This window comes from Solanum pennellii, chromosome 2, assembly GCF_001406875.1.
Source record: "Solanum pennellii chromosome 2, SPENNV200".
Classification (NCBI taxonomy): Eukaryota; Viridiplantae; Streptophyta; class Magnoliopsida; order Solanales; family Solanaceae; genus Solanum; species Solanum pennellii.
In genome coordinates, this window is record NC_028638.1 from 59,219,626 (window position 1) to 59,244,790 (window position 25,165).

Consider the following 25,165-nt stretch of genomic DNA (forward strand, 5'->3'; position numbering starts at 1 on the left):
AATAATGAATTAAACAAGTAACCAATTGTAACAAATCAATCAATTAATTGACTTGTATTTTAAAAATGTATTACACAAATATTAAAGTCGAGGTAGAAGAAAAAATTAAGCATGAATAAAAAATGCAACAAATGAAATATTAGATAATGATTTATAGAGTGAATTAAACTTGTACCAATAATAAATTAAACAAGTATCCAATAGGAACAAATAAATAAAAATTCAAAATGAATTAAATTTGATTAAAATTGTGTTACACTGTGTGAAATTTGAATAAGAAGAGAGAATTAAAAATGAATGGAAAACGTAGCTAATGACTGACAAGACAATGATCTGTAGATTGAATTAAACTTGTATCAATAATGAATTAAACAAGTATCAAATAGTAACAAATAAATTAAAAAAATGTGAAATGAATTAAATTTACATTAAAATTGTATTACACAGTATTTAAAGTTGAATTATAAAAGAGAATTAAGACAGTGATCTATAAACTGATAAGTTATATCAGTAATGAATTAAACAAGTATCCAATAGTAACAAATAAATCAAAAGAACTTCAAAATGAATTAAATCTGCATTAAAATTGTATCATCTAATTCAACTTTAATACATTTGCAAGACAATTTAATGTTATATTTAATTCATTTCAATCTAGTATTTCTCCTACAATCAATTATAAGCTTGATCAAATCCTCTTAAAATTGAGATATGAACTCCAAACGACGTTTTCAATTATTTGTAGAATTACCTATTTAAACTTATCACAAATTCGTAAAATGCAAATAATGAATTCAAAATTTGAAGCTTTATAATGACTATCAATGGTGAACTCTTACTTCTGTAATTTTAATGATTTGAAATTTCTGCTTTAAAATGTGATTTTATACAATTTTACGATTTTTTTGTTCCTCTTTTCATCCTTTTTTTAATATAAAAATAGTGACATGCACATAATGAAATATGAAAAATTAATTTGTTAATTAAATAAAAATTAAAAGGAGAAGAAGAATTTTATTAAAAAAGAAAAGAAAATAAAATAAGAATACGAAGATAGTGACGATAGAGAGAGAAAGACAAGAAGAAGATCTTTAAAAAAGAAAGAAAGAAATTAAGAAGCAAAAGGACCGAGAAAGGAAGCAACGATACATTTTTTTTATTTCAAAAAATTATTATATTTAATTATAAAAATTATATTGACATAAATGCCATTTTAATCAGGAAGAGGCCCATCTTCACATGGTGAGGAATAGGCCCAATCTCATCGACACGTCCGCTGGTGTTTTACAAGATAAGCGGACTAGGTCTCATCCGCTTCAAGTTGAAATTTAGAACCCTAGTTATCGAACAAAGCGCAAAGGAACGTCCGTTTTCGATACCGTTCATCATGGATATGCAAAGTGATTTCGACCGACTCCTCTTTTTCGAGCACGCTCGCAAGACTGCCGAAACTACATATGCTACAGATCCTCTTGATGCCGAGGCACATATATTTTTTTCATTTTCTTCTATTACTCATAGACAACATATGCATTCTCATGCTCTAACTTGTTATTTAATTGATGTTGTGTGCGTATTGACTAATTAATCGTGACATTTGTTTCTCACTGATTCGTGCAGAATTTGACAAGATGGGCAGGTGCATTACTGGAATTATCACAATTCCAGTCGGTCAGCGAATCAAAGAAAATGATATCTGGTATTTCTTTCTCTTTCTAGTATCTATAGAGTTATTGGATTGTTTAATTTAATTAATTCTTGTCAAGGAATCAGGGCAATGAATGTGAAGTGGTCTGAGTAGTTTTTAGAACCACTAGTATAGCTATTGAGCAACTCTATCCTCCAAGTTAGGCGTAGTTAGATTGGAAGGGATCACTTAACTTTTTTTGCCTTGGTCTCCTATGATATTCATTCTAACTGCATCTACAGTCAACTGATAGGTGACACCACAAGTGTAACATTTTGAATGACCTATTTATTTCAACACTCTCCCAACAATTAACCAAATTTGGGTTCTCGTATAAATTTCCATATGGATTTGCGAGTGTGAGAAATGACCTGGCACTGAGCTTATATGTAAGAATTTAACGGAAAACCTAAGAAAAGGAGCAGAGGGATGAGACATATTGAACACTTTCGATGCCCTTATATGTAACTAACCAAAGACATGTTTCATAGCATAGTAGGGATGTTGTCTTTCATGGTTAGTAATCAAACAATTTTGTTATTTCACTGAAAGACCATATATTATTTTTGAACTGGCATGTATTATAGATGATAAAGTTCCGCACTGATAGCTTTAAGACCATCCTATTAAGGCATACTCATTTTGTAGAAGGAAATGTTTGAAGGGTGGGTTGAAATTCGGGGCCTTTTTCTTGTAATAAGTTGATGGAACTGAAGATAGTGATAGTATTATCTGTTCTTGTCTTCTAATTGGGAAATATACACTCTCTAGATGCTATCTCAAAGTTAGAAGAGGCTTTGGAGGTTAATCCACAGAAGCATGACGCCATTTGGTGTTTGGGGAATGCATATACATCCCATGGCTTTCTAAATCCCGACGAAGATGAAGCAAAGATTTTTTTTGACAAAGCAGCCCAGTGCTTCCAGCAGGCTGTTGATGCGGTATATTTTTTCTCTATGCTCATTTTGATATTTTTAACGCAGTTTTGGGGCTTACTTTCAACGCTTTGTTCCTGTTAACTGTAGGATCCAGAAAACGAGCTTTATCAGAAATCATTTGAAGTTTCTTCTAAGGTAAAGTTAGTGTTGTTTTTTAGTTGGTCTTTAGTATGTTTAGTGTGTTGAATTCTTGTCACATGTTTAAGTCTTCCCTGGAAGAAGTGCCTTCACAAGTAGTTTTCATGTGTACTTTGAGGAGCTTTCCTCTTTGGTTGATTGTTTGGCACAGTATGCCTTCAATTTTCCTATTCTTTTCCTTCACAATAAATAATTTCATCTATCAAAGGAAGTTCTATGTATATGTGATTCACCGCATGATTGCTCAAAATGTAGTGGTTTGAGGCAGCCTTTTCCTTCCAATCAGCTAACAACACATAATTCATTCTACTCAGAGTAACATGATGTATTCTTAATGAAGCATATCCTAATTTTAGATGTTAGCTAGGCCGTAGGCTCACATAATATATTTGTAGAGGTAGCAGAAAACATCAAACTAATCGATGCACATTGAAGAGAAATCTATGAAGTTGGTCTTTCAATGTAATCTTTTTTAAAAAGTCCTTGGCCTAGTTTGGATTAGCCATTTCATCCTATGCAGTACACATTACTTGTCCAATTCATTGAACTCTGGTACGTCGTGCAGTTACATCATACTGATTAGGCATGCTAAATTGTCTGCCCTAAGTATCTTATAAAGAAAAATATGCACCTTAAGTATGATTTAGCAACTATGCATTGTCTTCACATTCAGTAGATACTTTGAAATTCACTTGCATATAATAAGAAGAAAGAATTATGATTTGTATACTTTTTAATCAATGATTTGAGTATCAGAACGTTTGGTCTTTTCTTCTCTATTTTTACATTCTGTAAGATTCTTCAGATAGTTCATAGGTTCATATTTCTTAGGTGGCGAAGGATTGAAAGAAGTTTGATCTGAGATTTCATTGCACCCTTTTGTGGAATAATGACGTGTTGGATGTTTATTGATATAACTTATATGTTTGTAAATGTCCTTCTAGGTGATTCATACTGCTCTTGGGATTTTGTTTTATCATTTTATGAGAACCAATTGCCCTTATTAATTATTTTATTATGTATGTATGTCATTTCTGTTTGTTATTTATGTTGTACATTATTTTAGACTTCAGAGTTGCATGCCCAGATTCACAAACAAGGTCCCCTTCAACAAGCTATGGGACCAGGACCATCTACAACAACATCAAGTACAAAGGTATTATACATTTTAATTTCTCCCACCCTGATATATATTTCTATTGAATCATGCTACTTTAGTTTGTTTTTTGTAAATCTTACTCTTTTCATTTTCTATGCGGTGCGGTTGTTTTACAAAGTGCATACCGAGTGCACTACACAATTCCATCTATGGCCTACAAAATTAAAAACTTTATGCACCCAAGGATGTTAATTTAATGGTCAATGAAGTGGGTTGAGAACCATGAGGTCTCGGGGACAAACGCTAGATTGAATTTCTTCACATCTTTCCAACCTTGGTGGACAAGCATTGATGGATAGAGTGACCCCTGTTGTTGATGGGAGGTGACATGTATCCCATGGGATTAGTCAGTGGCCTGCAACCTGGCAAGGACACCACTTTTTTTTTAAAAAAAATTAAATACGTTGTGTGGAAATTGCCTTCAACATAGTTTGGTGGTAATGTTTCTGTTTTTTTTAAATTGTTCTTTACATTTTTTTCCATTCTTGTTCTGTTCCGTTGAAGTAACGAAATTCCAAAAGGAAGTTTTTTCCATTCTTGTTCTGTTCCTTTGAAGTAATGAAATTCCAAAATTAAGTGGGCTGGTTTCATTGAACTAAGTTTCACAGAGTCAGAGGACTTGCTTAACCTTTCATTCTTTGTTTGCTCATGCATTCAGGGTGCGAAGAAGAAGAAGAGCAGTGATCTGAAGTATGACGTTTTTGGATGGGTAATACTTGCTGTTGGACTTGTTGCATGGATTGGCTTTGCGAAATCTAATATGCCGCCACCTGCACATCCTCTTCCAAGATAAGGGCCAAAATACAATCTTCTAGGCAAAAATACATGATGTAATTTTTTCCTGCATAAACATGGCTTTTGGCGATTCAAGCTTTTGCCATATAGATAGGATTTACTGGTGTAACATATTTTGAATTAAGACACTCTTTTGTCCTTTGATTGATACTAGTTATAAAACGATTTTATGAGCTGTTTTAGAATATTGTGTCTGCGCTCCTAGTTAACTTCTGGCATTTTCGCCCCTCCCTCTTTTTCGGTCATTAATTGCTGGTTGTGACACATCTATGTTCTGTTTGGCTTATCAAATTCAGAAATAATTTTGCAGTTAACTTGTGGATTGATTAGGTGGGATATGATTTATTGTACTATATTCCATTTTTCTGATTCAGGTTTAAGCCAGATTGAATTGGTTTTAACTAGTGCGCATGTTCGGTAACGAAGACATGAAATTCAATTAAGTTCGGACCAAGTTAGTCAGGCCAAAAAGCGATTCCATTTCCTTCATCTCATTTTGAGTGGATCTTTTTGTTCACCTAAGGAATTTTATTTTTTCTTCCGATATTGAACTAAATCATGTGGCATATGTGTGGTTGATTTTTCTGATAGTTTATTCATGTGAACGGGATTGTGACTATTCTAAAATGACCACATTAGTTTGTTTTACATATTTTAAGCTCAAATAAAAAGTACTCCTAATAAAATCCAAATTTCGTTTAGGGAAACGGTGTCGTGAAATGAATTTCTTAAGTTGCCCAGCAAACTAACCAACCCACTTTCTCCAGTCTTCTGTCAAGATGATTGTAGGTGTGGAAGAGATGTCATTGGAAGCTAAAGCAGTGGGACACTCTGGACTTGCCGGAGCAGTGCCTCTCTCATTCCGTCGCTCTTTTTCTTCATTCCCCACACGTCTGTCGTTCCACACTGCCGTTCCTCCCCAAACCCGCCGATTCCAATCCTTGGCGGTTATTAAGAGAAGTCCTAAACGCCTCAAATACTCGGCTCCTCGCTTAACTAAGGTTTGAATCTCTCAATTTTAATATGCCCTGTTCCTTGCTTATAGTTAGCAAGTACTCCAACTACGCATGACTAATTACTATTCTGTTTCTTATGTACTAATACTCGAAACGTGGTAGGAAGATGGATTGCTCTATGTTCAAGTTGATCAATTTGGCTCGGATTCTTGGAAGTTGGATCCAGTTGTTGAACTTCTTAAAGGAGGAGCTGTTGGAGTCATTCCCACTGACACTCTGTATGTTTTATTTCTCTTCCTTTTTTATCAATTAGTTTGTGTTTATACCTGAACGGCTTCTCTTGATGGTTAATTATACTTATTACTCTGTCCATATTAAAAATTTTGGTTCAACTTCTGATTGAGTCATGTAAAAATGAAAATGCTAATATAACCTTCCATGTATCTCCAATTTTATTTTCTTTTCTACTATTCAATCATTTTGGTATTACTTGATACTAGGACTTGCATATCAATATCTTGTGTTAGGACTTCCTCCCTTTTTTCGTTCATACCTCCAACTAGGTAATCATATTTTACCTTTTCATTCCTTTCCTCAACAATGAAGCCTGAATTTTAGGCTTTTAAATATTATAGACTTTAAGAATCAAACCTACTTCACTTAATGGATTTGAGCTTCGCTGATAGTGTTGCAACATGGTCATCCAATAATGCAATGTTGTTTTGAGATTAGATAGAGTGAGGTTGACTTTAGTCCGCTAGGGAATATGAGTGATCATCATTTTTTCTATCAGATGGATAGTAAAATGGACATACTGCTGGAAGCCATTCCCAAACAGTGACATTTGGATGATAATCATCACGTTCCAATCACTGAAAGTATAAAGCATCTTAATTCTTTGCAATATGAAGTTGTGTTATATAAAAATGAATTGGAGGAGTATCAATTTGGTTAAGAAGTGTACTTTAAGCCTCAATCAGAATCTTTTATACCCTGAATTCTGATATTTGACGTCTTTCAAACAGGTATGCAATAGTTTGTGATCTGAGCAGTCATTCAGCCATTGAACGTCTTCGTAGGTTAGTTATACTAAACCTCTCTGGTAGCGTAAATTAATGCTTAACATTTCTTTCTCAGGTCCCTTGATGACAATGTCCATTTCTTTTTTGTTTTTTCTTTTGGCCAGAATAAAAGAGATAGAACCTTCAAAGGCAAGTTGCATTTATGTTGCTGAACTGAACCATTGCATCAGATAAAGCAACCCAGTGGATGCTGGATCTGATTCGATGCCTTTATTTTTTGTTTCCTTCCCTGCCTATGTACCTCCATATTTGTCACTTGTACTGTCCTTTATGCTGTCTTCTTTACGATCTTCTATGATTTTGCAGCCCCTAAGTATCATTTGTCGATCTTTCCGCGACATAGATACATATACAACTGGATTTCCCCGTGGTAATGCCCAAGGTCTTACAGACATTTTTCGAGCAGTCAAGCACTGTCTACCTGGTCCTGTAAGTATGTGTAACGTGTTCTATAGACGATTATTGTGCTGAAAATTGTTAACAAATTTTCCAATTTAAATTTTTAATAAATCTGGTATACGTATGTCGGGAGTGTCGGAAGTCTAGTGATACCCTAGAGTCGAATTTCTTCATCAGGTTTTGCTATGTGGTATGAGAGTTTCTTTTGCTACTTAAATTCCTAGTTGGTCGTCTACTTACTTCATGCGTATTTTTTCCTTTATTCTTTACGTGCGGAGTGGGTGGGTGGGGTGGGGGTGCATGAGGTGACTTTAAGATCGTTTGACTCATTAAATCTTTGACATTTTGGGTACCCAGGTCTGAGTAGTCCTGTAGATATCTTGATACTGATAATGTACCTAAACTATTAATCACCTGTGTGGCAGTACACTTTCATCTTAACTGCTAGCAAACAGCTACCAAAACAATGCACGAGATACGGGTCTGCAACTTCCAAATATGCTTCAAGGAAAAATGTTGGTGTTCGTATACCTGATGATCCTGTCTGTCAAGCAATCCTAGAAAAGTTGGATGGACCTCTAATATCCACAAGGTATTCTGACATCCTAGCATAGGGAAAATGAGTAAACTGATTTTTGCACAGTTGTACTTCTGTTTTGGGCTTACATACCTAATGATAGTTTTTGATTTGGTTCAGCGTCAAGTCACCAAAGGAGGATGAGTGGATACTGGATCCTGTCATTATCGCTGATGTATATGGTCCAGAGGTACTATTCCACTAAAGATTTGGCTGCTTTAGAGATCTTTTGGCACTTGCAATTTGCAAACAACTCCATCCCCTTGTTTTTTGCATTTAGAGATCAACAATTTTTTGTAATTCCCTTTGTGTTATATGTCTCTTACATATGGATCTGTTATTGCTGCAACTCGTAAGTTGGATATGCTTAATTCTTTTAATTCAGCTCCATTTCTTGTACATGTTTTTTTTTTTTTTGTCTCAGATCTATATGTGTATATTTGGTGTCCTACATGTTTTGCTTGGTCAGTGCCCTGTCCTATTATGGTGGATTGAGTTTCTCTCTCTTTTCTTCTTTGGTTATGTTAGGGACTTGATTTTGTTGTTGATGCGGGTGTTCGAGTGGCTGATCCGTCTACTGTAGTTGATATGACTGAAAGTGCTCCTAGAATTATACGGCAGGGAAAGGTAAATCAGTAGTGTGTTTTTGGGACCTAATGTCTAGCATTCTGTTTGCCTACATGATTGCATATGTTTTAAATTAGTGAAAGCGGGCTAACAATTTTCTATGTATTCGGTATTCCAATTAGGTAAGTATGGTGAATCATAGCTGATTCAGAGTGCATACGCATAATATCCAATGAATTATGTGTCAAATAAGAGTCTAATACACATAGCCTGATAGCTCTTTATAATGAAAAAATCCTTGCTGCCTTATAGCTGCATAAGCACCTTCATCAGCGACAATTGCACTCGGGTTGGTTTTCTGTATTGTGTATGAGTCTGGCAGTACATAAAAACTGTAATTTAGACAAAAGTTGCCTAAGAGATGACAATAGAAGAATGCTGCTGACTTGTGCTGTACATGATTTTGTTTCCCAGATGCAGAGACTTGCTAAAGCAACCACATCAAAATTTACAAAGTAAATTAAATACTAAACTGGTATGTGTGGTGAAGAAATAATTAAACTGGATTGTAGAAGAGCGTCCCAATACCAGAGATACATCATGTTGAAAGGAGAAAACTGCTTAAGTACCAGCAAGCATTAGTACTGATTTGCTGTGTCAGAAGGATGCAAGGTTCATGAAACGGTTAAAATGCAGTTAGGAAACATATCATATAGACGCAATTGCGACAAGCTTAAGTGGAGATTCCAGATACCAGTTTATGCATTGTAGGAGAAATAACATGACTGGAAATTTATGGCATATTGCTCTTTAAAAAGGGATTTGCTTAAAAATAATGATCAGAAAATAGTACATTACCGACTGGTTTCTGTCCTCGATCCATTTTTGTATTCATAATAAATCTATGATTGATTTGTTTACTGGTAAGGTGAAAAAGTTAATAACCATGGATCAACTTTTTCTCTCTTCTCTCCTGTCAATTCTCTGAATTAGAATGTCTGCATTTATATGATGATCCTCTTTTGTTTTGCTTGTTTACATTTGTTCAGGGTCCTAAGCAGCCTTGGATGATAGCGGAAGATGATGATTCTCCTGTAGATGAATAGAATCCGTTGTTGCCGCTGTTTAAGTAAGAAGTACTGCTTAAAATGTACATTTCCTCAAACCAGAGCTCTTGTACAGCACACAGATAAGATGGTGAATCCCTCGCTTGATCTTGAACAGTCTTTTAGTCTTCATTAGTGTAGATTGCTGTAAATACTTAATGTGGTAAATCAAGAATCACATGTAATATTTTGCTTGTGTAAACTTTAAAGCATGTTATGATCACTCTCTCTCATTCTTGCCCTATGGTAATTTCTATTGCGTTTCTCCTGCAAGCTCCTCCGTGAAAACCGTGGAAGCCTTGTCCTGCCAGAGCGCCATGCCTCTATTTTCTTTCTCGTCTGTAGTGAAGAGAGAAGTCTCTGATCAATTGGTTTCAATTATTTTAACTCTTCCTGATCAATTCAAAGGTTGAAATAACTAATGTTTGATGTTTTCTAACAATCAAGTTGGTTGTGATTAAAGGAATTAATTTAATATTTTCCTAAAGTAATTCTTACAGGTAACAGTAATATTTTATCTTCTTTTTTTTACTTTGGGCACTACTCCTGTATATTTCAAGTGGAGAAGGAAGCTTGATTGGTTTATGTGTTGTATATATAATAGAATAATCTTTTATCCGTTTGAGTAACGAAACACACAGCTGATAAATGACGGCCAATAGTTACAATTAAACTGTAATATAACAATTGAGATACAAATAGACTTGAAATGGCTTTCTTTTTCAGAAGTATTTGAAGATTTTTCTTTTCAATCAAACCCCAGATATAGAATTACTTCTGTTTGGTCAAATGAATTGCACCAAAATTTAGCGCACGAAATGCAAATGCGTACGATGCACGCTTTTGTTTAGAGAAATGTAAAAGTGAATATTAATAATGGCGGCAAAATTTGAAAGTCGAAATTTTGTGGTCCATTAAGTTTAGTCCCCCAGCCAATTGGATTATATTCATTCTCCCGCAAGCTTCTCCTAAAAAATTCAAATACCGCGCTCACTGTATTTAATTCAAACCTAACACCTTTTGCCTCTGCCGTCTTTAAATATCTTCACATTCCCCATCATTTTTCTCAAGCAGCCATCTCTTCTCACTAAACCCTAGAATTTCTTATCCAAAACAAAAAATGCCTCTTATCCCAGAAGAGCCTTTGCTCGCCTCTAACCCAGATCGATTCTGTATGTTCCCAATTCAGTATCCACAGATTTGGGAAATGTACAAGAAAGCCATGGCATCTTTCTGGACGGTAGAAGAAGTCGATCTCTCCACCGATACTCGTCACTGGGAAAACCTAACATCCGGTGAAAGGCATTTCATCACTCATGTTCTTGCCTTTTTTGCCGCCTCAGACGGCATCGTTTTAGAGAACCTCGCTGGAAGGTTCATGAAAGATGTCCAGGTTGCCGAGGCTCGTGCTTTCTATGGGTTCCAAATCGCCATTGAGAATATCCATTCCGAGATGTACAGTTTGCTGTTGGAGTCGTACATCAAGGATTCTGACGAAAAGAGCAAATTGTTCCGTGCAATTGAGACAATCCCTTGTGTTGAAAAGAAGGCGAAATGGGCCCTTCGTTGGATCGATGGGTCCGAAACCTTCGCTGAGCGTTTGGTGGCTTTTGCTTGTGTTGAAGGGATTTTCTTCAGCGGAAGCTTCTGTTCGATATTCTGGTTGAAAAAACGGGGGTTAATGCCTGGATTAACCTTCTCAAATGAGTTAATTTCAAGAGACGAAGGTTTGCACTGTGATTTTGCGTGTTTGCTTTACAGTTTGCTAAGGACGAAGCTAACTGAGGAGCGAGTCAGGGGAATTGTTGCAGATGCTGTGGAGATAGAAAGGGAGTTCGTGTGTGATGCTCTTCCTTGTGCTCTGGTGGGAATGAATGGAGATTTGATGAGTAAATACATAGAGTTTGTAGCTGACAGATTGTTGGATGCTTTGGGTTATGACAAGATGTACAATGCTCAGAATCCATTTGATTGGATGGAGCTGATTAGTTTACAAGGGAAGACTAATTTCTTTGAGAAGAGAGTTGGGGAGTATCAGAAAGCCTCAGTTATGTCCAGTTTGAATGGTAATGGTGATACCCATGAATTCAAGCTGGACGAGGACTTTTAAATTTAGTACTCTAGCTTCTTTTTTGTATTTTTTGAAATTAGATTTATGTTCTTCTTTTAAGGTTCAGTTATATAAGTACTTATTAATATATCAGTAGAAGTATTGTAATAATTAGTTATGATGTTTGTTCATTGTCCCAGTACGAAATGTGCTTTTACAGTACTTCACCAACTTTTTTATTTCTTTGGATGTTAAATTTTTCTAAATTGATATGATGCAACCGACCCATTTCCTATTAACTGAATTTCAGATTTAATATTCCAGGAACAAACCTACCAATCAATCAACCAAGTTCATTTTGTTCCACCACACCAAGTAACAAATCTACCTAGAAAATTGGGTTTGCTAAATTTTGAGGTGAATGATTGGGGTCATGTTACCCAATGTTCCCTGAGGTATTTTCATGAAACAGTCTAATATTGAATCTTTTCACTAAATGGGGTAATTTATGCCCCATCCATGGTCATTGGGCACTTTGACAGAGCAACACGAATTCATCAAATTCAAATTGAAATGCTAATGCTGCACCCATTGGCAGGAGTGCATATATTTTCACGAGAAACTAAAATGAGATATAACCAAATAATTGGATTGATATATGCTAATTGCTTTAGTATGGAAACCACAATCTTTTCTATAATTCATTAACAAGTAAAATTAGACATGTTTGGGCATGATAGGAGAAAAACTTAGTTCGCTTAATTGCAGCCACCAGAGGTGTGACAACCTTTGACAAGACATCCAAAAACTTTTGAGCATGCAATAAAGAGCAGTGGTTTAACATGTTGGAACCATCACCACAGTATGTTGTAGACTTGTAGCCAATGTCAGTTGCCGGCAAATGCTCGAAAATCAGCTTCAGATCATATCTTTCATAACATGAGCCTGACATTTTCAGATGCTTCAAGATTCCATTGGCATGCCACTAGTTTTTTGTTCCACCAGTTGAGGTGACTGGTCCTCTCTGCCGATTAACTGCACGAGGCACAAATGACAATCCACGAGCCCTACTACGGCCAAAGCTGATTGCTGAAGGAGAATCCGAAGTGGTTAATTTCGATACCGCTGAAACGAGATTGTCTATTGTTTCTTCCTCAACTTGCATTGCACTTGACGTCTCCTGAGTCTTATTCGATGCTTGTTTATGATGCGGCTTCAGCCTCTGTTTTTTTGATGGACGAGCTTTTCTGAAGAACTCATAAGATGCTGGAAATTTATGCTTGTCAACTAGATGTTGCTGCCTGCTATTGTAGCTTTTCAACTTGACATCACAACCTTCCACAAGGCACTCATACTACAGGACAACAAGAATTCCAGTAAACAGCTACATCCAGACATTTTAAAAAAGATCGAAACAGACTGTGTTACTCATAACTCTCTTTGAACAGACTAAACACATACAAAATACATGACCAACCACAATCAAAGAGCCAATTCTGCAACAAAGATTCATGCAGCTTATAATTTATTTATTTTTTTACAATTTTACAGAAGCTTTAAAGGTAGTTTATTTTAGAACACCTATCCTGTTGGTTTTGTTCTGTTTATCAGTCTTGACACTTGACCTAGTGGTCAGAAGTAAACTCCTCAACCAGTAAACCACTAAGATCAAGAAAGCCGATAACATGCAGCTTATAAACTTGGAAAGACATGCAAACATCTATCTCCTTGGGAAGGGATAGGGCAAGATGATGCAAATTCAGGATGGGTTATGTATAACCCCCACATTAACCCAGACGATGCACCTAAACTGTTCACGTATGTGCCTGCACAATCCCTTCAGCTATTACCTTAACAAACAGGAACTGCATGCTACATTTAGAATATGCATGAGAAGGAAGAAAGTTGAATCAACAAAAAGGCATGATTCACCAACTGAAAATCTGTTTGTTGAATCATCCAATTCATGCTCGCTCTTAAAAATAGTCATTCACAATATAAATAGAGAATCAACAAGAACTGTCATTTGCCAGAGAACTCTTCTTTCAATAATAAATCAATCCTTACCTCAAAATGATTTCGGAAATAGACAATGGCTGGAGAATTCAGACTATACTTTACTTTGAAATAGAGAGAAGAAAAAAATTATACCATATTTAAAGTCGGTACAGTCTAAATTCTCCAGCCATTGTTGTTTTAGAAATCTCTTTTTAGTGCAAGGATTGATTTATTGTCGAAAGAAGTGTTTTCTGGAAAATGGCAGTTCTTCATGATTCTCTATTTATAGCATGGATAGTCCATTTTTTAGAGCGAGCGCAAATTGGATGATACAACAAACAATTCATCAGTTGTTTAATCGTGTCATTTTGCTGATTCAACTTTCTTCCTTCTCAGATATATTCCTAATACGTTTAAACAGTGTAAGGGGTTTTGCCTCATTTTCTATGGGACACCCTAAAGAAAACTATGAGATAAAATGTTACCATGGGAAAGCCTCGAGCAGCTTTTGCCTGAAAAAAGGAATCATGAGCCTCTGACACATGTATGCTGAGCAGGCGTGATGTTGGGTAAACTCGAGAGCAGACAGAACAAGATGCAGTATGTCGTGTAACATAGTGGTCTTCAAAGTCATCCAGATTTTTCATCTGTGCACCACAACCAATGATTGGACAGAAGAGATTGCTGTCCAGCATTTAATCAATTTTATCAGAAATTAGTAATGTATAAATACATCCCCTAAAATTTGTTATAGTAAACAAACCCAGAAATCACCTCAAGATTGACAGAAAAATAACAAGTTAAGAATATGACATCCATTTTTTTTTAAAAAAACAAGTTAAATAATACATAATTAGGATCTTGATAATTTACAGTAATAAAGAAGAAAAATGGACCTCAGCACCAGTAAATGCAGGTGCAAATGAGCACTATAGCATATTGTGGCTAGGCCAAGAAGATCTGAGAAAGTGATACAGTGATTGTATCACATAGTAAACACAAAACTAGGTCATTATTCAATCTATGCAAAACTTCCTGCAGATCAATATTCTGACTAGTACCAGAAAGTGGAAACCGATATATGGTAAAGTTAGCCTCTAGTTTCTTCTTTATTATCTCAGCTCCTGTAAATATCTAGACATAAAGATACAAAATCCAGCCCTTAACTTCCGCGTTCTCGATTTTGGGCTGACCACAGAACTGGAAAAAAAGAGGTAGCCGTTGCCCGTTGCTTTCCTAAGCTTATTTTTATTAGAAAATTCATCAATATACTGACATTAAGCACTCTTTTGGGGAATTTTTCTTCCCTTTCAGTTCTGTCACCATCTTCCTTTTGCTTGTGCACCTAACCTTCCTTGTGCGGATGCACCTCTCAACTTTTCTGTATACCAAGAAGTGTTCAATACCCTTCGCTTGAGTATGTAAGGGTGTTTGATAAAAAGCCAACAACATTCAACTAGAAAGAAATGCCCAGTATTAAACTCGTGACTGCAGCGACCTTCGCAGGTTACTGCATTAAAAGGCATGTAAAGACAGCTGACATCATGAAGATATTAGTATCTAAGGATCAACATCTCACGATTCTCACCTATTCTTAATCTATAATCAAGGCTCTGATCTTTCACTCGACTTTGCAACGCAAAAAACAGCAAAACATATTCAATTAGAATTTTGCAACCACGTCCTAATGTATATCCTAACTATTCCAACTTCTCTTTTGTACTTGAGGCTACTAGCAGACACATAGATAAGTGCATATTTCCTCAATCTCAACAAAAAGGGAAGAGCGAGCTGATTAAGAACATGAACCTCAATTCTGTTAAAATATCCTTCAAAATTATAGTTTAATGTCACTGTCTTCTGATGTTTCTCAGTATATAAATCCGATAAACTATGGAAGAGCTTCAATAGGTATACCTGATTTCGTCATCTGTGATAGTATTTTGAACTAACTGGTTCTCTTCTTCAGTCAAATCCAATGCAACCTGGAAATGAAGATAAAGGGAGTGAACAGATAGATTGCAAGTTCAAATTATGGAGAGGATAGAGAGGAGGGAGAAGGAACGAACCTGCTTAGCGAGAAGCTCTCTTTGAATGTTACCGTAAGCGAAGAAGGGATCATCAGGACCAAAACGTCGACGAGTTGGGCTCCAGAACGGAAACCCTAATTCGATTTGCCTATCAAACTCCATCGCCATTAATTTTGAATTTCATTCCCTACCTATGCTTTTGCCGTTTTTTCCTTTCTCGAAAGTCCTAAAATTTAAAAAATAAAAAATAATGTAAAGTTGATTTTGCAAAGTATGTGATCTTTTGTTATGTCCCTTCTCTTCATTTTTTTCTCTGTTTGGACTTTAGGATATTAATTCACGTATAGGGATCCTGTCTAAACCCCTCTACAATAAGAAAAAATTGCTCTTTTACGCTATATTTGGATTATTATTATCCATTATATTATATTATATTGTTATTATATTTACAATATTTGTTTCAATTGTTACTTAAAATATATCGTACTATATTATTAAATTTCGTTATTACTTAATAATGAAAATTCCTATTTTATAGAATAATCAATTTGGTGTTCCTTTGTTACTTAATTTCTTTTTTCAATTATAACTTTACATAATATTTCAAAATACAATTTTACGCTTTACTTTAATTATTTAAATCTAGTCAAATAATAAAGGATATTTTAATAAATTTATAAATTACAATAGAGTACGATACGATCAAATCAAACAATTAAAATGTTATTAAACAACAAACAATACAATCTACCCAAATATTATATCTACCATACAAAATAATACAATACATTATGAAACAATGAATAAAGTGTTAATATTATGGACACTAATTTAACAGCGTGATACACATAATAAAAAAAAATCTTAGTTATATCTATAAATAGAGTTGCTGGATTAGGGGAAATATAATTGGCAAGCGGAATTGCAAGAAGATGCACCTAATCAACATTTTTCCACTCTAACAAGCCAGCTCACAATTCACTGATAATCATATATAGCGCACCTAACAACTTTTTACATTATTAACACAGATTAATTTCATTTTGTTTTTCAAGTTTGAGTTAAATTTTGCGTGACAAAGTACACAACGAAGGTGCATCGCAGCTGGGTTCTCAAGATTTTGTCAATCGATACAAACAACCCCATATATTTTTTAATATTATATGAGTTGCTATGGCAAAGGGAGGATAAATTAATAGCTCCCACATTTTTGTCTCTCCCGGCCCCCAGCTACGCTGCACAATTGTTTATTTGAAAAACAAAAGTCATTTACTTGAAACAGTGTGGCTTGAGGTTGGATAAATTACTTGATTTGTTATGTTGGAGATACAGAAGAAAAATATACTACTAGTATTTATACAGATCTAGCTTGTTATTTTATCTCGTAATTGTCTTTTTCCAAATATGGATCATTTTAATTATTCTAATTTGATTAGTTAATGTGTCATTTTCTGTAAGTCTCAATAACTTGCTAGGTGGGAGTAGATCAAATTGGATTGCAACTAGAAGAATACAACACCAAACAACAGCGTTGAATATTGCTAATAAGAGTGATTACATTTTAAACACAGTATTAACACGCAATCACGTAAACAATTATTCAACAATTAATTCTAAAATTCTCCAACTTTAAGATTTAGAATTTGATTTAATATATAGTTGAAATTTACTTTTCCCCTCAGCCGTCAGATCTGACCTGGACGCATTCTTTTGTGTGTTTGATCATCCATAATTGCTTTACATTTTCCATCAGGACACAAGTTTAATATAAATGAGAAGAAAATTAGAATTAATCTCTTATACTTGAGAGACTAAGGCAACGTACATGAAGTATGAAGAGGAAATAGTCACGTGGAAGTAGTTAATTGGGTAAGCTGCAATATAATAGATGGTGCACCGTCCACCCACCAAGCTCATCAAATAAAAAACAAATTATTCGTTACTCAGTGTTCACATCAAACTATATTAATTTATTACTTATATACTCGTTTGTTTCGATAAAAACACTCTGCTTAGGAAGTTTTTCCACTCATCCAGCTAGTACAACCTTTGGGACTTGAACAAGTATAACGACCTGTAACAAATCAGTGAAACAAGAATCAGCCTTCATTTACCTTCCTGATTACTTTTAGTATATATATGTTTATTCTGCTACTACAAGTCATTGGATGGTAGAGGGAGAAAAGTAAAAGAGAGAAAAAAGAAGGATCAATATTTTTCATCAAGAAAGTAAAAAATGGAGAGATTGAGGGGCTTGTATGTGTTGATCTTGGCAATCATATTGATCCTCGGCGGAGCTGAAGGGGAGCTAGTAGAGAACTTCTATGGTTTTACTTGTCCTAATGTGGAATTTATAGTTCAGCAAGCTGTGTCTCTAAAGTTCAGCCAGACTTTTGTCACTATTCCAGCGACTTTGCGTCTCTTTTTCCATGATTGCTTTGTTGAGGTAATCTTCTGTTACAATTTCTCTCTAGAATTAAGCTGTTACTCATATCGCAGTGTCCCACGTTAGTTCGTTGAATTATGGTATAAGTTTTAGAACAAGCAAGAATAATTACTCCATTTTTGTTAACATACAAGAGATCAAGAGACTTCTGACTCTATACTTTGAATAGCTGCTACCACCAATATTCTGGGTCCTGTTCTGGTTGGCAGCAAAAAATTGGCATTCTTCATCTTCCCAAATTAAAATTGTTCCATCTGTTAGTTTCTGTTGCACATTTCCTCAGGGGTGTGACGCATCTGTTATGATAGCTTCACCAAATGGAGACGCGGAAAAGGATTCCAAGGATAACCTTTCCCTTGCAGGAGATGGCTTTGACACTGTGGTAAAGGCAAAACAAGCAGTAGAGGCTCAGTGCCCTGGAGTAGTATCATGTGCAGATATCTTAGCTATCGCCACTAGAGATGTTGTGGTGCTGGTAATCGAGGACACAGAAACCATATACCCCCTTTTTTTTTTTGGCTTTTTCTTCATTTACCATAATATGTAAATTGACACTTCAACTTGTTCATTTACTTTGGTGAAAACATTCAGGCAGGGGGCCCTTCATACAATGTAGAATTGGGACGTCGTGATGGGCTCATCTCCCAGGCATCTCGGGTTGCTGGAAAATTGCCAGAACCTGACTTCAATCTCATTCAACTGAACACTATGTTTGCCAGACACAATCTCAGCCAGTTTGACATGATAGCTCTTTCAGGGGCTCACACACTTGGCTTCTCTCATTGTGACCGTTTTGCAAACCGTCTCTACTCATTTACCCCATCCAACCCTGTTGACCCGTCTTTGGATCCAGAATATGCTAAAGAACTTAAGGATATGTGCCCTCAAAATGTAGATCCAACTATCGCTATAAACATGGACCCTGCAACTCCACGAACCTTTGACAATGAGTATTACAAGAATCTGGTTAAAGGAAAGGGTTTGTTCACCTCAGATCAGGTGCTCTTCACTGATGAATCTTCTCAAGGCACTGTTAGTGATTTTGCTAATAATGCTTTCGACTTCAATGGAGCTTTTGTCACTGCAATGAGAAAACTCGGAAGGGTTGGTGTCAAAACTGGTGGCCAAGGTGAAATAAGACTGGACTGCACCAGGTTTAACTCATGAGGTCCATGTTCTACCTTCAACAAAAGGAAAAAAGATGCTATTTTGTAAATCCATGTTACAATAGTTTATTTTTGTTTTTGGCAATATTTGATGTAATTGGCTTAAATAAATCACGTGTATAAGGTCTAGAGCTTGGATTTCTTTGGAATTTTGCGATCATTCTTGTATTGGACACTTACATGAATCCAATCCCTGTGTTACTGAATTCAGTTTTGACTTCAACATGGTTGCATCTGGTGCAATAATTTACATCATCAACAAGCATGAACTTTAGTCATATTTATGCATGTAAATCTACTTGGGTTTTCTGGTAATTGTATTTAGGTAGATGCCATCCTATAACATTAGATATCATAATTTATGATCTTCCAAATATAGCAAGTTGTCAATGTCACTGGACTAGAACCTCTGCATTGTGCAGCGTAAAGCCATTTACGATTAAAAGAAAAAATAATGAACAATCAATAAATGAAATGGTTGACAACCAAAATGTCACAATTCCAAGTTTGAATGACAGTGGAAATATACACCAATCAACAATTGCAATACGAACATTTATCTCACATAAATAGGAAAAGCTTCTAACAGCAAAAAAAGGGCAGCTTTGCCATCTCCATTGTCTTGCTCACATCCTGGAGGAAGTGTTCTGGTTATGGCTAACAATCACCTCAATGAAATGCTCTTGGATCCATGAGCTGGTTGAGAGTATCTGCGCAAATTACTCAAAACTTCTAACCAAGCTTTCACTTGCCGGATGAATTATGTACGAGATTTTCCGTAAAGACTAGAGTATACAGTCTTTGTTCGGTAAACCAGAATCATGCTTAGAATAGAAGCAACGATGCAGAGTCCACAAAGTATTAAGGAAGTCCAGAAGAAGCATATGGCACCTTCACACTTTAAAGGTTCATCCACAGCTAGAAAGCTTGAAAAAAAAGATGTCCCATTCCATTGGCCGGGATGACGCTGTTGAGCTTGCTTTTCAGCTTCACTATCATATATACTACTAGCAATAACACCTGAGAATACTAGTGAACCAGCTGGGTTTGCAATAGTGAGGAAATTGTACAAAGCACCAAAATTCTTTAAGCCAAACAATTCGGAAGCAGCAGCTGGTACGATAGCCCAATGAGCCCCATAACCGAGCCCTACCAGAAGAGTACCAATGTACATAGCCCCTGGCCAGCCCATGGCAAAGAAGAAATGCCCGAAAGCCATTACAACTTGGGCAATAGCCATGGCTGCATGTCTTGGGTAGGCATGATCTCTGTATGTCAATAGGACAAGCTTGCATGAGAAATATATTCATTGAAACGAAGTATATAGTGATGGTGCAGTTAATATTGTCAAAATATGTAAGAAGTGAATGTCATGTACCTCACAATTATTTCAGAAAAGTATCCACCCCCAACACGACCGAGGAAGTTCCATATGCTGATCATGGAAACAAATACATGTGTGTTATCATATCCTAAAGATTGGCTCATCTGGCCCAAGTTATCAATTACGGTTAAACCAGATCCAGAACCAAAAAGTAGTGAGAAGAATATAATCCAAAAGTCTGCCTTTATCAAAGCCTGCATTAGGGTAAAGTCCTCCCCTCTATGAGGGGTCCGTCTTCTTTTGACCCTCACTGCTCCTTCTGCAGCTGCTTGGGCTAGTTTTGCTTGCAGTTGGGCAATTCTTTTTTGCCTTTCTAATGCTGGAAGCAAGTCTACATCCTTAGGCTTCTCATCTTCAACCTCACTAAATATAATTTCCTGATCATGTCCAGATACTCCAGGATCTTGTTTTTGTGACTCAGATAAAAGAGCCTCTTCTGATGGTACTCTAGTTTCTTGCGAGAAAGTCAATGAGATGGGAATCACCACAGGAATAAGCAATAAAACGAACAAAATCCCAGTGAAGATTGTAGTGACTGTGTGGCTAACATCAACGAGGTCTTGAACAAGCATGACGCCCATCAGGTAAGAAGCTAAAATGAGGCAAATGCTGTAAATTAACGAAAAACTGAAACCATCAGATGGTCTGACTTGTCTATGGCCACCAACAGGCCTAATTATAAACATGAGGGCGATAGCCACCATTGCCGGTCCCACAGCAATCATAAATATAAGTGAAGCATGATCAGGGGAATGGATCAGTGCATATATTTGAGTCATAATTGCACCACCCAACCCAGCAAATCCCTTAAGTATTCCCACCACAGGGCCACGGCTTTTAGGGAAATTTTGCACACCTGAGACAAGTGCGGCTGTATTAAAGTAGGTTTCTCCATTTGTTCCTATAAATATAAGAAAGCACATCTGCAGAGAAATAGATGAAATGAGTCAATTCTAGGACAAATTAGAAGTATACGCCAAATCATCCCAGTAAACAAGCGATTTTGATCCGTCAAAACATAATAGTAGTAAATAACGTCAGACAAGACGTACTGCAAGAAGGGCATTCAATTTCAAAATAGTTAACAAGCATTTTTCTCCCCCCTGCACACTAGGAAAATGGTAAAAACTGGGTTTAATGCTGACAAACTCTAATTGGAAATGATAGATGATGGGGTTTCATGCAGACAAACTCAGGAAGAGAAGGCAAGTTGATAATTATTAGGTTCACAATTAAGACCCCTTGCTCTTCAACCTTAATTTGGAGTGATTTAATTATGTTAGAAGTTCTTCAAACTAGATTATCAGATACATGAGAGCTTCGTGTGTTCAAATTGAATACATAATTATGAATGGATCGATCACATTGCAAAATTCAGAACCAAATTTGACTAAAACTATTGATATAAATAGTAGTTCGGAAATGGCATAAGATGAGATATCAATAGACTTAATAAATCCCAATGTAGAGGATAAATCAATAAAGTAAGAAGTGTAGTTGATCCAATAATAAATCAGTGCATTTGTAATTAAAAATTAATACACAAAGAGATTTGAGAATCAGCAGTAAAGAAATTGGGTGTGGGTAAGAGATAGGTACTCACAAGCCATAAAGGAAGAGTAGGAGATCGGCCGGTGACGATGAGCCAAACCCAGCCATAACCAATAAAGTTCTGAATAGCACCCACAAGAAGAGCAGCCCATAAAGGCAAGATTTCGGATAAAGTCCCAGCCAGAAATCCAACACTATCGCCCAAGTCCTTAGCAACACCCAATCTGGCTACTTGCCTCTGATTATAATTCAAAGAGCTCTTAATGATGGGAGAAATACTGCCGAATAAATATCCAATGCCAGCAAAACTCTGAATCCACATTGCAGCTACGAATACAAGCCATCTGTTATTGAAGAACAAACTAAATCTCTCTTTCAAACGAACCATTGTTAGATCAAAATTGCCTTGGGAATTCAGATTCTAAATCTTTCTTGGGGGAAGTCAAAGGACCTGTCTGTCCCTTTTCATCCGTAATGAATATTAAAAACTACTCTCCATATATTTTGATTCCATGATGTATGTACGTAATAAATAATAAATGAGTAAACAACTTGATCAAGAGAAAAGGGTCGCCCATAAAATAAAAGCCAAATATAGCACGGAAGACAATATTGAAACGTCGCTCATTTTTTATCATTTTGGTGACCTTTCAAAAATATTTACATAAAACAGTTTCCTATGTTGGAGAAACAAACAAAACACAGAGGCACTATTGCATTGGCAAGACTAGTGGTGACGGCGGGAGAGGTGGATTTTGTTGGCTTCTTAAAAATGTCTTTTTCGCCAACAGATAGATATACTTTGCAAACTTCGGCAATGTTTACTTGCCTATAATAAACTTTTCTCCTGATGTATATATTATTATTATAAAAATAACGAGTCATTTGGTACAAAGATGTATAATGCAGAGATTAATAATACATGGATTAGTAATGCAGGAATTATTTTTTAGCAAGTGTTTGGATCATTATTTCCTACCTAGTGTTATGTTTGGTTTAAAACTTTAGAAAAAGTTTATTTCCTATTATACCCTTTAGTTATTGTTAGATTATGTTTCATTTAACTAGTCAAGTTAAATATTAAAAAAAATATAAAAATATTATTAATTTTGAGGTGTGATATGTCACATGGTATATTTCTAATTTTTTGTTGATCAAATATATCTTGAACTTAACATGAATTTAAGGCTACTTAAATTGTTCAAATACTCTTAGCTTATTTTTAAAATAAAAAAAAATGATCACGTGGTCAATTGACGAACTACATTTAAAACAAAAAAAAAATTACATGGAATAAATTTGAAGAAAAAAATATTAGTTTGTGAAATCATCAAATTACATGGAATAAATTTGGAGAATTAAACGAACATTTATAAATATTCTCATATAAATAAAAAAAGAACATGAATTACAAAAAAAAAAAAAATAGGAAAAAAGATTTGGGGATAATTTATTCATTTAAGGGGTCTTATCCAAGGATTGCTAAACCTTGGATTAGTTATTCCTCCCTTTCCTAGGGATAAAATAAGACCTTGTATGAGGTATAACTAATCCATGGATTAGGTTAAATAAAGTAACCAAACAATGTTTTTGTTGGACTATATTTTAATCCATGGATTGTTTTGATTAATACTTCCTGCCAAACGGATCCTAAGTGTTAATATACATAGAATTGCTTCAGCATTGGTCAAAATTAACAACGGAAAAGGGCCTAAAATACCCTCGAAGTATTGAAAATGGTACACAATTACCCCCATCCACCTATTTGGCCCCCAAATACCCTTCACATCCACCTTTGGGTCCAAATTTACCCCTTCATTAACGGAACAAAATTAAAAATAATTAAATAATAATTTTTAATTACGTGGCACTCAACTATTGGTTATAATTTAATTATTTAAAATAATTTTAAACCCACCCATTTTAACTAAACCCGCCCCACCTGACCCAATTTAAATAAAAAACATCTAATTAAAATACCGTAAAACCTTATTCCTCCAATTTTCACAACTTCCATCGACTCTATTGTCTTCTTCTTCTTCATCCTGCAACTTTCACCAAATATAAAAACCTTCTAAAATTTGAATGAACTGTGATTGTGAACGTACACGGTGAAAGTTGCAGGATGAAGAAAAAGAAGAAGACAATGGAGTCGATGGAAGTTGTGAAAATTGGAGGAATAAGGTTTTAGGATATTTTAATTAGATGGTTTTTTTTTTTTAAATTGGATCAAGTGGGGCGGGATTAGTTAAAATGGGTGGGTAATGGGTGAGTTTAAAATTATTTTAAATAATTAAATTACAACCGATGGTTGAGTGTTACGTAATTAAAAATTATTATTTAATTATTTTTAATTTTGGTCCGTTAATGAAGGGTTAAATTTGGACCCAAAGATGGTGTGAAGGGTATTTGGGGGCCAATAGATGGATGGGGGTAATTGTGTACCATTTTCAATACTTCAAGGATATTTTAGGCCCTTTTCCGAATTAACAATTAACTAAAAAACGATCAAAATTATTCATCTAAAAAATATATTAATTTTATAAATATTAAAATTTTAATCTATACCGTAAATACCACCGAACTTTACCTAATATCATAGAATGTGACTAAACAAAAATTAACTGATAACTTATTTGGAGTCTACTTCCAAGGCAGGGACATGTTTATTAGAGAGTCATAATTATGCTTCCTTTACAAAAATGGTTGAACATGTATTTCTCAATTTGTAATAATCAAAATCAATTTTTGTTGTTTCCCAAAAAAACAAGGTTCAAGTGGATCCGGTGCATATTTTTCATTAAAAAAAAATGTTAAAGGAATAATTAATTGGAAGAAGGCCACTTGCAGCCGACAGGCTCTAGAGGAACAAACTTATTTAATCTCATATGCCAATAATAGCATATGAGATTGATGATGCCATACCCCACAGCTATCCACTTGGATCCAACCTGTCCCACGCACACTTTTGGAATCCTTAATTATACTTTATTTTTCTAAAAACGTTACACTTAATGAGCGAATGGTCGAGTCTTAAATGAGAATTTCTTTTTTTCTAAATCTTTTGCACATGTTTTTTGATTGAGTTTGTTGTATTGAGTTTTATTTCGTACAGTTTTATCTCTTTTTTTTTTTA

At 35.3% G+C, this 25,165-nt stretch overlaps 6 protein-coding genes across 10 annotated transcripts; 4 read left to right on the forward strand and 2 right to left on the reverse strand.

Moving 5' to 3' along the window:
- The first annotated feature begins 1,240 nt into the window (after positions 1-1,240).
- On the forward strand, positions 1,241-4,902 carry LOC107011447 (mitochondrial import receptor subunit TOM20-like). Of its 4 annotated transcripts, none has more exons than XR_003576303.1 (7): positions 1,241-1,483; positions 1,621-1,699; positions 2,459-2,628; positions 2,713-2,760; positions 3,851-3,919; positions 4,041-4,359; positions 4,581-4,702. XR_003576303.1 is itself a non-coding variant. In XM_015210960.2 (6 exons), exons 1-6 carry the CDS (start codon positions 1,388-1,390, stop codon positions 4,713-4,715), a joined length of 597 nt encoding a protein of 198 aa, XP_015066446.1. In that variant the 5' UTR covers positions 1,244-1,387; the 3' UTR covers positions 4,716-4,902. The 4 variants fall into 4 exon arrangements, 2 of the variants coding, with proteins under 2 accessions (XP_015066446.1, XP_015066445.1); XR_001455892.2 differs by having other exon boundaries at positions 1,244-1,483; positions 3,830-3,919; XM_015210960.2 differs by lacking the exon at positions 4,041-4,359 and having other exon boundaries at positions 1,244-1,483; positions 4,581-4,902.
- A 226-nt stretch (positions 4,903-5,128) lies between these two features.
- On the forward strand, positions 5,129-9,674 carry LOC107011446 (uncharacterized protein YciO). Of its 2 annotated transcripts, XM_027914269.1 has the most exons (10): positions 5,129-5,718; positions 5,836-5,951; positions 6,699-6,752; positions 6,860-6,884; positions 7,062-7,184; positions 7,580-7,746; positions 7,852-7,921; positions 8,260-8,358; positions 8,773-8,833; positions 9,348-9,674. In XM_027914269.1, the coding sequence occupies exons 1-9, from the start codon at positions 5,497-5,499 to the stop codon at positions 8,815-8,817; spliced, it is 921 nt and encodes a 306-aa protein (XP_027770070.1). In that variant the 5' UTR covers positions 5,129-5,496; the 3' UTR covers positions 8,818-8,833; positions 9,348-9,674. The 2 variants fall into 2 exon arrangements, with proteins under 2 accessions (XP_027770070.1, XP_015066444.1); XM_015210958.2 differs by lacking the exon at positions 8,773-8,833 and having other exon boundaries at positions 5,342-5,718.
- Positions 9,675-10,424: 750 nt separating this feature from the next.
- On the forward strand, positions 10,425-11,693 carry LOC107011918 (ribonucleoside-diphosphate reductase small chain). The gene has a single exon (XM_015211600.2). It carries the CDS (start codon positions 10,525-10,527, stop codon positions 11,512-11,514), a length of 990 nt encoding a protein of 329 aa, XP_015067086.1. The 5' UTR covers positions 10,425-10,524; the 3' UTR covers positions 11,515-11,693.
- A 389-nt stretch (positions 11,694-12,082) lies between these two features.
- LOC107008768 (zinc finger protein 511) lies at positions 12,083-15,782 on the reverse strand. Its single transcript, XM_015207929.2, has 4 exons — positions 15,522-15,782; positions 15,370-15,437; positions 13,938-14,136; positions 12,083-12,808 (listed from the first exon to the last, which is right to left on the reverse strand). Exons 1-4 carry the CDS (start codon positions 15,648-15,650, stop codon positions 12,440-12,442), a joined length of 765 nt encoding a protein of 254 aa, XP_015063415.1. The 5' UTR covers positions 15,651-15,782; the 3' UTR covers positions 12,083-12,439.
- A 1,505-nt stretch (positions 15,783-17,287) lies between these two features.
- LOC107008766 (peroxidase 51) lies at positions 17,288-19,304 on the forward strand. The gene is made up of 3 exons (XM_015207928.2): positions 17,288-17,928; positions 18,212-18,403; positions 18,520-19,304. The coding sequence occupies exons 1-3, from the start codon at positions 17,719-17,721 to the stop codon at positions 19,093-19,095; spliced, it is 978 nt and encodes a 325-aa protein (XP_015063414.1). The 5' UTR covers positions 17,288-17,718; the 3' UTR covers positions 19,096-19,304.
- A 229-nt stretch (positions 19,305-19,533) lies between these two features.
- On the reverse strand, positions 19,534-22,662 carry LOC107008834 (protein NUCLEAR FUSION DEFECTIVE 4-like). The gene is made up of 3 exons (XM_015208026.2): positions 22,082-22,662; positions 20,473-21,401; positions 19,534-20,362 (listed from the first exon to the last, which is right to left on the reverse strand). Exons 1-3 carry the CDS (start codon positions 22,415-22,417, stop codon positions 19,855-19,857), a joined length of 1,773 nt encoding a protein of 590 aa, XP_015063512.1. The 5' UTR covers positions 22,418-22,662; the 3' UTR covers positions 19,534-19,854.
- Between the last annotated feature and the right edge of the window lie 2,503 nt (positions 22,663-25,165).

Excerpts from the sequence above, each read along its gene's own strand:
- LOC107011447 (XM_015210959.2), top strand. The coding sequence starts at position 1,388 with ATGGATATGCAAAGTGATTTCGACCGACTCCTCTTTTTCGAGCACGCT. Across the intron at positions 1,484-1,620 it reads CAGATCCTCTTGATGCCGAG|AATTTGACAAGATGGGCAGG; the intron begins GCACATATATTT and ends TGATTCGTGCAG. Across the intron at positions 3,920-4,580 it reads CAACAACATCAAGTACAAAG|GGTGCGAAGAAGAAGAAGAG; the intron begins GTATTATACATT and ends TCATGCATTCAG.
- LOC107011446 (XM_015210958.2), top strand. The coding sequence starts at position 5,497 with ATGATTGTAGGTGTGGAAGAGATGTCATTGGAAGCTAAAGCAGTGGGA. Across the intron at positions 5,952-6,698 it reads GTCATTCCCACTGACACTCT|GTATGCAATAGTTTGTGATC; the intron begins GTATGTTTTATT and ends TCTTTCAAACAG. Across the intron at positions 7,185-7,579 it reads AGCACTGTCTACCTGGTCCT|TACACTTTCATCTTAACTGC; the intron begins GTAAGTATGTGT and ends CCTGTGTGGCAG.
- LOC107011918 (XM_015211600.2), top strand. The coding sequence starts at position 10,525 with ATGCCTCTTATCCCAGAAGAGCCTTTGCTCGCCTCTAACCCAGATCGA.
- LOC107008768 (XM_015207929.2), bottom strand. The coding sequence starts at position 15,650 with ATGGCGATGGAGTTTGATAGGCAAATCGAATTAGGGTTTCCGTTCTGG. Across the intron at positions 15,438-15,521 it reads GAGAGCTTCTCGCTAAGCAG|GTTGCATTGGATTTGACTGA; the intron begins GTTCGTTCCTTC and ends CTTCATTTCCAG. Across the intron at positions 14,137-15,369 it reads ATCACAGATGACGAAATCAG|CAATCTCTTCTGTCCAATCA; the intron begins GTATACCTATTG and ends AATGCTGGACAG.
- LOC107008766 (XM_015207928.2), top strand. The coding sequence starts at position 17,719 with ATGGAGAGATTGAGGGGCTTGTATGTGTTGATCTTGGCAATCATATTG. Across the intron at positions 17,929-18,211 it reads TCCATGATTGCTTTGTTGAG|GGGTGTGACGCATCTGTTAT; the intron begins GTAATCTTCTGT and ends ACATTTCCTCAG. Across the intron at positions 18,404-18,519 it reads CTAGAGATGTTGTGGTGCTG|GCAGGGGGCCCTTCATACAA; the intron begins GTAATCGAGGAC and ends GAAAACATTCAG.
- LOC107008834 (XM_015208026.2), bottom strand. The coding sequence starts at position 22,417 with ATGGTTCGTTTGAAAGAGAGATTTAGTTTGTTCTTCAATAACAGATGG. Across the intron at positions 21,402-22,081 it reads CTACTCTTCCTTTATGGCTT|ATGTGCTTTCTTATATTTAT; the intron begins GTGAGTACCTAT and ends ATTTCTCTGCAG. Across the intron at positions 20,363-20,472 it reads TTTTCTGAAATAATTGTGAG|AGATCATGCCTACCCAAGAC; the intron begins GTACATGACATT and ends ATTGACATACAG.